The 12474-nt window shown below is 44.7% G+C and overlaps 1 protein-coding gene across 2 annotated transcripts in view; it reads right to left on the bottom strand.

The window, feature by feature from the left end:
- The window catches only part of LOC141111889 (uncharacterized), a 46063-nt gene extending 33822 nt beyond the window's left edge, over positions 1 to 12241 (bottom strand). Inside the window, exons 1-3 of one of the 2 annotated variants that reach the window (XM_073604099.1) lie at positions 12033 to 12241; positions 3565 to 3924; positions 1405 to 1731 (exon numbers count right to left, since the gene is read on the bottom strand). In XM_073604099.1, coding sequence (XP_073460200.1) covers positions 1405 to 1731; positions 3565 to 3924; positions 12033 to 12120 — 775 coding nt within the window. In that variant the 5' untranslated portion in view covers positions 12121 to 12241. Of the gene's footprint in view, positions 1 to 1404; positions 1732 to 3564; positions 3925 to 9034; positions 9126 to 12032 lie in introns of those variants that run through there. The other variant, XM_073604100.1, reaches the window with a different exon arrangement.
- Between the last annotated feature and the right edge of the window lie 233 nt (positions 12242 to 12474).

Below are 12474 nucleotides of genomic sequence, written 5' to 3'. Positions count from 1 at the left end.
CTTGGTAGTCAGTCCTGGGACAGGTGTCACTGGCAAGTGTAAAAGACCTTTATCCTTCTGGTGTGGGGCCTGGTGAAGTAATTTGGCCTACAGCCATGAGGGGCGCTAACTCACACATGAAAGCAATGCCAACATGGTAACACTTTGTGATAGCATACCTCCCAACAGGGGAGGACTGATAACTCATGGGGCCCCTGGGCAATAGGAAATTATGGGGCCCCCAGGCAATCAGAGATTATGGGGCCACACAGTATACACACACACAGTATACAATCACACAGTATACACAGACAGATGTAAAAAAAAACACAGATTTATACATACTGTCCCTGGTTTTACTGAGGCTGGCAACCCTGATGGGGCCCCCTAGTGGCCCAGGGCCCTCGGGCAGTGCCAGAGTGGCTCAATGGTCAGTCCGCCCCTGCCTCCCAACTTTGTGAGATGGGAATGAGGTACACCTATTAGAAAATGTATGTAGGCATAGGACACACACCCTGCCACGCCCCCTTAAAGGGGAATTGTACAAAAAAAACAAGATTGGTTAAACCCACAAGTGCTTTTTTTTTTTTACCACTACTATTCCTTTATATTGGCTTTTGGAATTTACAAATGCAGCAATTTATAATTTGGATGAAAGGATTAGCGCTGGGAAACACTTTTTGAAAGATAAAAAGTGCATTTTATATACAACTCTATAGATCAGACCAAAATGAGGGACAAATGAGGAGGAATGAGGGACAGAGTGACATTGTTCTGAATCAGGGACAGTCCCTCGAAATCAGGGACAGTTGGGTGCTATGGTGATAGTAGTCATAAAAAATTCACAGCATGCAGTTCCCCCCATGCTTTCACATGGACACAGCTTCTGCTCTCAATCTGCTAGCCTTGCGAGTGGTGGCACCTGCACATGATGCCTTAGATTGTCTGTCAACAGCCATAGCTCCCAACTGTCCCTGATTCTGAGGGACTGTCCCTGATTTGGAGCAATGTCCCTCTGTCCCTCATTCGTCCCTCATTTTGCTCTGATCTGTATAGATGTATATAAAATGCACTTGTTATCTATTAAAAAGTGTTTTCCAGCGCTAAACCTTTTATCTGATTTCTAAATTGCTGCATTTGTAAATTCCAAAAGCCAATATAAAGGAATAGTAGTGGTTAAAAAAAAAAGCACTTGTGGGTTCAACCAATCTTGTTTTTTTGTACAATTCTCCTTTAAGGGGGGCGTGGCAAGGGGTGTGTCCTATGCCTGCATACTTTTGCTGATAGGTGTCCCTCATTTCCATCTCAAAAAGTTGGGAGGTATGCAACAGCTGAATAATAATAATAAAAAAAAATTGAATTAAATTAGACCCATGCAGGGATCCTGATATTTTCTTTAAACATGTTGAAGTACCAGTCCATTACCTTTCACTGTAACAATAAAACTCCCGTTATAGTCACTCTTCAAGGATCTGTGACTGACAATGCAGAAATATTGGTCTCCATCTTCACGTACACTTGATGGTTTCACAGACATACGGCTGGTTACATCAAATGTTCCGTCATCGGCCTGTGTCGGCACGCTGTTACAAGTCTCTTTGTCCAAGGCCGTTATCTCAGAGGCGGCACTGCGCTTCTCCCACCGAATTTTCACATATTCTGGATAGAACTTATGTATGTAGCATGTAACAGATTGCTCATTGCCAAGCTGAGTCATGATGTTGTAAGAAGACAAGGTGACGATTGGCATCGCTGGGAAAATCAAACAGCCAAAATTAGCCGTACTCATTGCACACATGCATCATAAGTAGTCTAAGTAAGACCAAAGTCTTCATTTTTTTTTCTTTAAAAATAACAAACATCAAGCAAGCACCACTTTAGGGAGATATTCACAGTATCTACAGGTAACTCTTGTTAAAGTCTTAAAGTTAAAGTCTTACCTGCAGGTATAAGTGGTGTAACAGAGTTCACTACCACTGTAAAAGAGAATATGGGGATCTATTTTTTTCAAGAATCATACCTACCTATTTGGATGCAGCATCGGTCTGGCTCTAAGACTGAGAACAGAGTGATAAAACACCGTTGATCTCTCGGTTCTCAGAGCTCCGTGAGCAGAGAGCTGGTGACTGTCAGTCACCGCTCTCTGCTCTGCTCCCCCCCACGCTCACTGGAGCTCTGGGGGCTGCAGAGGCGGTGGGAGCAGCTGGCTCAGCCTCTCAGCGGCTCGCCTAGCCAGGTGCCGGTCCAGGGTTGTGGGCAGGACCCCGACCATATTGTCACTATCTTCCCAAAGCCTGGACCGGCTCTGTGATGTCAGCCAACAGTGAGCTTCAGCCCGCTGTCTGCTGAAAACAGGTCACAGGAGTGCAGAATGAACTGCACTCCTGTAATCCACAGGAGAAGTACAGCCAAACGATCTTTGGTTGTACTTCTCCTTTAATGCATTTCTTGCATTAACCACCTCAAAACCTGGTGCTTTTGCCTTTTGAATTTGTCAATTTTTGTCAATTTTTGTCAAGTTTTTTTGAAAGATGAAGAAATTAAATGAAATTGTTTTATTTTATCAATTTTTTGTTACATGTATGTAAAAAAATGGAAATATTGTTTTAATTTTTTAACATTGTTTTTCTTTTTTTTTTTACATTTTTTTTTTTTTTTTTTACATATTGTGACCAGAGCAGGAGAGGTGATCAGGATTTTTTTTTACACTATTATTGTTTATAAAAGTGACGATCACTCTTATAAGCCATCATTTTTATAAATGGTATCCATTCATTCACAGGGTGTATTATTGTGATAGCTGTGATTGGTCGCAGCTATCACATGGTACAGATGTGCTATGATTGGTCCTGTGTGTACCTTTATGTGATCATTGTGACCAATCACAGAGATCCTCACAATAGTACACAACGAAAGCCATTCATTTTGTACAACTGTCACGTGATCGATGTGATTGGTCACAGCGATCACATTGTATCGGGGCCCTGTGGACACAGGTGACAGATCGAGCCACAGCACAGCTGCTAGAGCGCGTAGGGGGCTTGCAGCTGGGAGGACGTCATATTACATCCACTCAGGCTGGGACGGCTCAGCCGTCATTCTGCCATAGGCATGGTGGGAAGCAATTGAGGTAAAAAATGTTTAGGTATCAGTATCCCTCCTCACCCCTCCTTTTACTTATCTGATCCTTCATTCGATCCAGCGCTGTGCCCATCTGCAGCTCTTCTCTCCCCTCACGTCCTGGTCAATCAAAGCCAGAGTTGGTGGGCGGGGCCAAGGTTCGGGAGCGACCTTGAGCTACTTTCTATTGGGGCACTTGGTGAAGGGGAGGAGCCAGGAGCGGCGGAGGGGGACCTGAGAAGAGGAGGTTTAGGGCTGCTCTGTTAGGTTGCAGGCAAGTATAAACCTGTTTGTTAAAAAAAGCATTTACAATTACTTTAATCTTGATTTTTTTAAATAATATATATATACAGTGTATATATACTGTGTGTGTGTGTGTGTGTGTGTGTGTGTGTGTGTGTGTATATATATGTATATATTTAAATTATTCATCTCATGCACATTGTATTTAGTGTTCTCACCTACCTGACACCTCCACCTTGAGAGAAGCTGTGAGCGGATTCCCAGCAACAACCACATTACAGATGTACTTCCCTTCATCGGTTTTCTGAACGTTGTACAGGGTGAGACTGGCGTTGCCGCTTTTAAATTCATTCTCTTCAACATTAGACTTTTGTCTATATGGTGCATGGTGGCCATTTCTAAGCTGATATACCTTACGTTCACTTCCACTCAATGAAATCATCTCCCAGAGCACAGAATCCGTAGACAGATCCAGATTCAGATCCCTTTGTGGTTGATCTTTGTCAGTTAGAACACAAGGGATTGTCACATTATGTCCCAGGAGCGCTTCAACAGGTGACGGGCTATCCATGATCTTTAATGCTGAAAACAGACAAATATGATCATACTAAAGCAAGCTAGTGGGATGAAGGTGGCATTCAGAATTTTAATAAGCAATAAAAAAGCCAAATAGTCTTCCTCCTTTGTGATGTCTATTAAAGCATATAAGAATAAATTGAAGTCTCATCCCTCTTACTTTTTGAACATTAGTGTGTATGGTATCTGGGAACCCTCTGGAGGTAACAAAGGGGTGAGTGCATACGGCTCACCATTGGTTATAAAAACATACACACCTATATCCTAAAGCAGGGGTCTCCTAACTTTCTGAACAAAGGGCCAGTTTACTGTTCTTGAGGCTTTAGAGGGGCCAGACAGTGGCCAGTGGGATTGGAAAACATTGTTGTGTTGGTGAGCGCAAACAGCGTCCCATCATTGGATTTAGTGGAAGGAATGCCCTATAATTGGATAACAATAGAAGGAATTGTACCCCATTGTTTGTATTCAAGGTAGGAACAGTACCCCATTGTTAGTGTCTATGAGAACAGTGCCCAACAGTGTCTATGAGAACAGTGCCCAATGATTGATGTCAGTGGAAGGAATAGTGCCCCATCATTGGTGTCTGTGAGAGAAATAGTGCCCCATCATTGATGTCAGTGGGAGGAATGGCAACCCATCATTAGTATTTGTAGAGGGAATGGTGTTTATAAAAACTCACTCCCCACAATGATGTTGAAAGTTTGTGTTCTTGACAATTTTTGAACACACGGCGGAGAGAGAGGGGTGGCCTAAGGACCAGTGGGACAGCCTCATAACTCTATTACTATTGGGGGAACCACACCTGTGGTAGATGGTCTACAGACCAAGGAGACCCTTGAGGGGATTGAATCTTCTATGCAGGTCATGGTTGGGAAACTTCCCCACTACAGATTATGTCCGATAAGGATAAAGGGGAAGAGTCCTCTAGTCTGGCACATCATGACCTGCAGGTGTCAAGGAGTGCATTTGGAACCACCCAAATGTGGGGACCCCATGTTAAACATAATGCCACAGTAATTGATAAGGTATCACAAGTATCATCCTGAGGCCTAAAGAAGGCTTACACCCTTTGCGGTCAATAGTGATTTGCTATATCGAGCCAATAAAGTCCAGGGTGAATTTGTGAACCATTTACTGGTTCCCCAGCCTTTTTGACACATGCCAATCAACTTGGCTCACAATGACGCATTAGAAGGACACCTGGGATGGAGAGAACAAGGCAAGATAACAGACCGGTTCTATTGGCTAAAAAGGTATTGTCCTTCCTGTCCTGCTTGTCAGCTAACTGCTCCAGTGTCACATTTTAGGAACCCTATGGTGCCTCATCCTATTATCAAGCTGTTTTTTGAGCGTATTGCAATGGATCTGGTGGAACCCTTGGTGAAATTGGCCTGGGGTCACCAGTATTTGTACCTTGTGGTACTCGATTATGCAACAAGCTATCCAGAGGCAGACTTCCTCAAAAGCGATTGCTTAGGAATTATTTAATATGGAACTGGGTTCCATAAGAAAATCCTGATGAACCAAGGCACTTTGTTCAATTTGAAGGTCATGGCAGACTTGTGCAAGTTGTTCCAGGTTAAACATATGCGTACCTTTGTCTATCACTCACAGACAGATGGACTAGTTGATAGGTTTAACAAAGTGGTAAAATCTATGCTCAAGAGAGTTATACAAAAGGTTGGAACTGTTCACTCCAGGTACTAATGTTTGCTATTAGAGAGGTACCTCACACATCCACCTGGTTTTCCGCGTTTGAGTTGGTGTACGTGCAAATACCTCCTGGTTAAAGAAACCTGGGAAAACGAATCCTCACCAAGTAAGATGGTGGTAGTACATATAACCCAAATAATTGAGATAATTGCTAAGGTGATGCCACTGGTAACGGAGCATCTACAGAAAGGACAAGAAGCTCAGAGCAGGCTGTAAAAGTAGTCCACCAAACTTAAACAGTTCCAGGTTGTGGACAGAGTAGCTGTTCTTATACCCACCATGTAGAGTGTGTTTCTATCCACGTGGCCAACGGTTGGTGAAGTAAATTATAAAGTACACCAACTTGGGAAGTCATATCAAATCTACCACCCTATCCATGCCAATGAAGTCAACAGATAAAAGTTTTTTTTACAAAGGAATAGGGAGATCTTTTCAGGACTGCCAGATCTTATAAGAATGATCACGCATGACATTGTTAGGGAGAATAATGTAAAGGTCTGAGTAAAACCCTATCAGATTCCTGAGGCACACAGGAAAGCTGTTTCGGAGGAAGTTCAAAAAATGCTAGAACTCAATATCATTAAGGAATTGCAGGGTGAATGGACAGGCTTGACTGTATTGGTACCAAAGCCCAACTTCAGAAAAATTAAAGTATTGAAGTTTGATGCATATCCAATGCAACAAGTAGACAAGCTGATAGAGAGGCTAGGTCCAGTCCAGTATATTACCACCTTAGACCTCACCAAGGGGTACTGGCAGATACCTTTATCCAAGGAAGTGAGAGAAAAGACAGCACTTTCCGTGCCTGAGTATTCATACACACATTTTTTTTTTGCTTTTAAAGCGGATGTAAACCGCTAGTGCTTAAAAAAAAAAAAAAATTCTGCAAGGCAGTGTCATAATGTGCTGGTATGCATCATATACTAGCACATTCTAAGAAACTTACCTTAGAAAAAAGCGTTCTTGTGCCATAATGTCACCGCTGAGACAGCTGACATCTTCCCCTAGTCTTCCTTTTGGGTTTGCAGCCTCCGGCTACATGAGTGGCCGGGGGCGTGATGATGTCACTCCCACGAATGCGTGTGGGAACCAACATTTCCGGCACAGGCCACTTTAAGCCAGACCTTCAGAGCGCATGCACCGATGATGTCATCGGCTGCATGCACTCTAAATATCTCCTAAACTGTGCAAGTTTAGGAGATATTCACAATACCTACAGATGAGCCTTATTATAGACTTACCTGTAGGTACAAGTGGTAGTACAGAGAGATCTGGGGTCTTCTTGACCCCAGATCTCTCAATAAAGATGCATATGTAAACAGTGTTCAAACCACACATGTGAGTTATCGGCGTGATTGTTAGAGCAAGAAAAAAATAATTCTAGCGCTAGACCTTCTCTGTAACTGTAAACTGTTAACCGATAAAAAAAAAAAATTAAAGTGTCGCCTATGGAGATTTTTAAGCACCAAAGTTTGTCACCATTCCACGAGCGTGCACAACTTTAAAGCATGACCCCAGATAGCAAGGATAACGTGCCACTAGTTGACACTTTTCCAATTTGTAGCAAATTTGCATGGCAAGTCTCTAACAAGAGCAAAGTTGCAGTGGTGAGCAGTGGCGGCTGATTTTTTTTCAGGGCGGCGACTAACAACCACCCCCCCAGGCTGTCAGACAGACAGGTCAACCCACCCCCACTCCCCATCCCACTTGCAAGCAGTCGGTCATTCAGCCCCACACTTGCCCCATTTAGGTCAAGGGTGGGTAGTGCTCCTATGGGCGGAATCTACCTCCTCCTCTGCATCACAGCGGCTTCTGCCGTGCGTCTCCTCCCTCCTCCTAGGTGTCCAATAGGATTGCCTGTACTTTCAGCCATCGGGTGATGGGTCTCAGGACCCGTTTCCTGATTGGCCGGGAGGAGGATCAGTGTGACAATAGTGAATATTCACTATTGTCACACAACTGGGTGGGCTCAGGGCGCAGTGCCCTGCGCCCCAAGCCCACCCTATTTTGAAGCCTATTAGAGCCTCTGGCTCTAATCACGTGCTTACAACCCCCCCCCATTGGAATCCACGCGTCCCTTATTCAGCCACAGTGCCCCCCTGTGGTGGGATGACTATTGCACATCATAAATGAACCAGAACTTGCAGCAGACTTGCAGAATGTTTGCAAAGAATGTTGATCTGGAGTCATGCGGACTTGCTGCAATTGTGTGTAGCAATAATTCCTTTAGGAGCTGCTGATTTTGATCGGGCTGTTTTCGTCACTTTTTTACCTTTAGTTTCACCAATATCAGAACTTAGAGTCCATGTTGAGCTTTGTCTCTGACGATGTAGGCACCAGTCACTTTAGTACTTTTTCAATGCTTTAATAGGAAGTAACTTGAAGTAGCAGGAAAGAGGTAGAAGAGCTGCAGGGAAGTTCAAATACCTTTTTCTTTATATCACTGAGGACTTTAAATCTTGGGACGAATATACCTTCAGTCCAAGATTAAATCTTTGCCCGCCCGGATAGATCTCTCTCACTGACCTAGCAGCTGGAACGTAGCACGCACAAAAGAAAAGTCTCTGCCACAGACTTGAGAAGAACGATGTAACTGTACGATCCTCTGCCACAGGATGTAGTAGTTTTAGATGAACAGCAACACAGTACCAGAACCTTTAAGCCGACCCGGCAGTACTTGTGTGGTAGGTTAGATTACCTCCAATCGAGTCACCAGGCCCCTATTGAGACACCAGCATTCCGCTTGGTCATCTCCAAAGACGGGTCCTCCCCTGGGTCTTCTCAATTGTCCGTCCGGCTTCTTCCCGCAGGACAGACAGCACAGGACCATCTCTGTAGTAGTAGGCCCCAGACAGGCTTCTGGGCCCACTCGCACGGCTGCAGCAACGCAACCCTCCGGCCTGGAAGGCCACGAGATAGAACTCCCCGTCACATACCTTTAGACCAGGAGGGCCAGCAGGTGAAAGAAAGAAAAATGGTGTCTGCCCCTTAATTACCTTCTCCCAGAATGCACAGCAGCGGACCACCTCTGCCGAGTTGCCTCCGAGAAGAAGGGCACTCAATATACTTCAGCTTGTTGCTTTCCAACACTGACCTATGGTGACAACGACACCTACAGGCAACAGTGCGGAACTGCACGCAACACAGCCAATGCTGGAACAGAGGCTAATTTAGCCATAGATTAAATTTGAACTATGTACAGCACAGATGATCCACTAAATTTACATATAAGCGGTAGATTAGAAATCTACCATTGCTACATGTGTAACAAACTTGTGAAGCCTGGCAACTCTAGCAATAGCTTAGCAAGTCATTTTCAAACTTGCAGCACAATTGCTTGCTATCTAGGACATGTTAAGTATCTGTGTCATGGTTATGCAATAGAGTCTGTTTGTCAGCATACCTGTTTCCATGTGTTCATCTCCAAAGACCAGCTGCCTCTCACCTGACTGCTTTTATTAACTCTCCTCTAGCATGGCTCCACCCCAGCTCCTATCAGAGAACTCTATATTAATCTCTGCACGGCAGGCCAGCCCTGCTGATCAACCTGTGTGTGTTTGGCTTCCTGTTCCTGCCTGCCGTGTGCTCTACGGTTGTTTCTGTTACCGACTTTGGCATGTTCTCAACTATTCCTGTCTGCTTGTGACCCTGACCTTTTGGCTTGAACTCGACTATCCCTGTTTGCCTGTGACCCTGAATCTTGGCGTGAACTCTGTTGTCCTTGTCTGCTTGTGGCCCTGACCTTGGCTTATTCCTTTACTATCCCTATCCTCCTGTTGCCTACTGTGGGTGTGAGCTGGGGGACCCTGGGGGCCGCGACCTGGAGCCAGTTGCAGCCCAGTCCATCCTCACCATCAGAGGCTCTGGTGAACACCTGCTGGCTCTTAGACTCCGCGCCCCAGGGAATCTTACGCTCTAACCCCGGTGGGATCAGTGTTGGTGTCCCAGCGGCCCTGCCTTCCTTACCACCCGGATTCCCATCCGCAGCAGTCAGCCGTAGGGTCCACTACCTTGTGGTGCACTCCTGATCCCAACGGTGTGCATCTGTCACCCAGCCTCAAGGTGACCTGACAATCTGTTTACTCGGCGTAACATCATCTTTTACATTATACAAAAAATTGGGCTAACTTTGCTGTTTTGTTTTTCTTTCAATTCATTAAATTATATTTTTTCTCAAAAAATTGCAAATACAGTGTGACATAAAATACAAAAAATTGCAAATACTGTGTGACATAAAATATTGGAATGACTGCCATTTTATTCTCTAGGGTCTCTGCTAAAATATATATATATATATATATATATATATATATATATATATATATATATATATATAAATAATGTTTTGGGGGGGGTTAAAGTAATTTTCTAGCAAAAAAATACTGATTTTTACATGTAAACAACAAATGTCAGAGAAAGGCCTGACCAGTAAGTGGTTAAAGAGGTTAAAAAAATGAAAGATTAACCCCTTCAGTCCTGGAAGGATTTACCCTGTTAATGACCAGGCCATTTTTTGCAATACGGCACTACGTCACTTTAACTGACAACTGACTAATAAATTAAAGATCCTGCCCCACCCCACACATGCCCACATACAGACACAAACAAAACAAGAGCTCACTTTGGAGGGATTTCTGCTCACTTTCTGTTTTGGTCAATAGAATGCATTAACACTGGATGTAGGAACGCGTGTTAACGCGCATATAAAAGAAGCTGTTTTTTTTTTCTGCCTGTAAACTCCCCTGCCACTAAACACCTGAAAATGCCTATAGCAGTGGTCTCCAAACTGCGGCCCTGGGGCCAGATGTGGCCCTTTGCTTGCCTTTATCTGGCCTTTGGGGCACGTTTCCTCCAACTGATACCAAACACTATTCTGCCAACTGACACCCAATGATGGGCCACTATTTCTCCCAGTGATACCAGCGATGGGGCATTATTCCCCCCGCTAATGCCAAACATGACAATGTTTACTCCCACCGATGCCAGGAAAATTTCCACTCCCGCTGGTCACAGTTCGCCCCTCCCCCCTAAAGCCTGAAGGACAATAAACCGTAGACATGTGCGCCGTCAATAAATTTGTTTAGTTTCGTATTAATACGTAATTCGTGTGCGAAATTCAATTCGGATTCGTACGAAATACGAATTTCCGTTAGGTTCGTAAACTTTTTGTAACAATAACGAAAGTTCGTTATGATAAATTTATCATTATGAGGGGCTCCCACCATCCCTGTTCTGTGCTTATTATGAGGGGCTCCCCCCATCCCTGTTCTGTGCTTATTATGAGGGGCTCCCACCATCCCTGTGCTGTGCTCATTATGAGGGGCTCCCACCATCCCTGTGCTGTGCTCATTATGAGGGGCTCCCACCATCCCTGTGCTGTGCTCATTATGAGGGGCTCCCCCCATCCCTGTGCTGTGCTCATTATAAGGGGCTCCCACCATCCCTGTGCTGTGCTCATTATGAGGGGCTCCCACCATCCCTGTGCTGTGCTCATTATGAGGGGCTCCCCCCATCCCTGTGCTGTGCTCATTATAAGGGGCTCCCCCCATCCCTGTGCTGTGCTCATTATGAGGGGCTCCCACCATCCCTGTGCTGTGCTCATTATGAGGGGCTCCCACCATCCCTGTGCTGTGCTCATTATGAGGGGCTCCCACCATCCCTGTGCTGTGCTCATTATGAGGGGCTCCCACCATCCCTGTGCTGTGCTCATTATGAGGGGCTCCCACCATCCCTGTGTTGTGCTCATTATGAGGGGCTCCCACCATCCCTGTGCTGTGCTCATTATGAGGGGCTCCCACCATCCCTGTGCTGTGCTCATTATGAGGGGCTCCCCCCATCCCTGTGATCTGCTCATTATGAGGGGCTCCCCCATCCCTGTGCTGTGCTCATTATGAGGGGCTCCCCCCATCCCTGTGCTGTGTATTGACTTCCTGGGTATTTAACTTTTAGTTTCGTTAACCTTTCGTAACAATAACGAAAGTTCGTTATGATAAATTAATCAGAAGTTCGTAAACGAAATTTCGTACAAAATTCGCATGCATAAAAATTCGTATTTCGGATCCTCACGAATGTACGAATTTTCGGAAATTCGTACGAATTTCCGATTCGTACAAAACTAATCGCACATGTTTAATAAGCCGGCTCTTTGTTTAGAAAGTTTGGAGATCCCTGGCCGGTAGTGCCTATAGACATGGAGGGGAGTTAACAGGCAGAAAAAAAAATAAAAGCTCAGACACCTGTAGGAGAAGCTTCTTTGAGCTGCACTGTGCATTAAGTCTAACATACCGTTATAAAGTAGAACATGGAACACTACAGAAGAATATGTCAGCCCGCCTATCTCACCGTAGTCACACTCTAACCATTAACCCTTTGCTCACCCCGACATGCAAAGAGACACTCACCTGTCTGTGTATAGCCCAGGAAGGGAAAGCTGATTAGAATTAGCGCTATCATTGCGTTCCATACTAGAAACTTTCCCCCGGGACACATCTTGTTTAGATATTTCTCCTGAGGCCCATTTCAATTGAGAGGACCCCACCCGGAGTTCTCCGACTTCACCACCACTAAACTTCTTTCATTTTCACTTTTTTTTACAGGGCGGAATATGAAGTCTGCTGCTATCTACCGTCACATACAAGTACTGCAGTCTCAGCAAGAAGTATTTAACCACTTGCTTACTGGGCACTTAAACCCCCCTCCTATCCAGACCAATTTTCAGCTTTCAGTGCTGATGCACTTTGAATGACAATTGTGAAGTCATACAACACTGTACCCAAATGACATTTTTATCATTTTTTCCCCACAAATAGAGCTTTCTTTTGGTGGTATTTGATCACCTCCTGT

This window comes from Aquarana catesbeiana, linkage group LG11, assembly GCF_042186555.1.
Source record: "Aquarana catesbeiana isolate 2022-GZ linkage group LG11, ASM4218655v1, whole genome shotgun sequence".
Taxonomy (NCBI): Eukaryota; Metazoa; Chordata; class Amphibia; order Anura; family Ranidae; genus Aquarana; species Aquarana catesbeiana.
The sequence above is the reverse complement of the archived record's forward strand: the minus strand, read 5'-3'. Positions and strand labels throughout refer to the sequence as shown.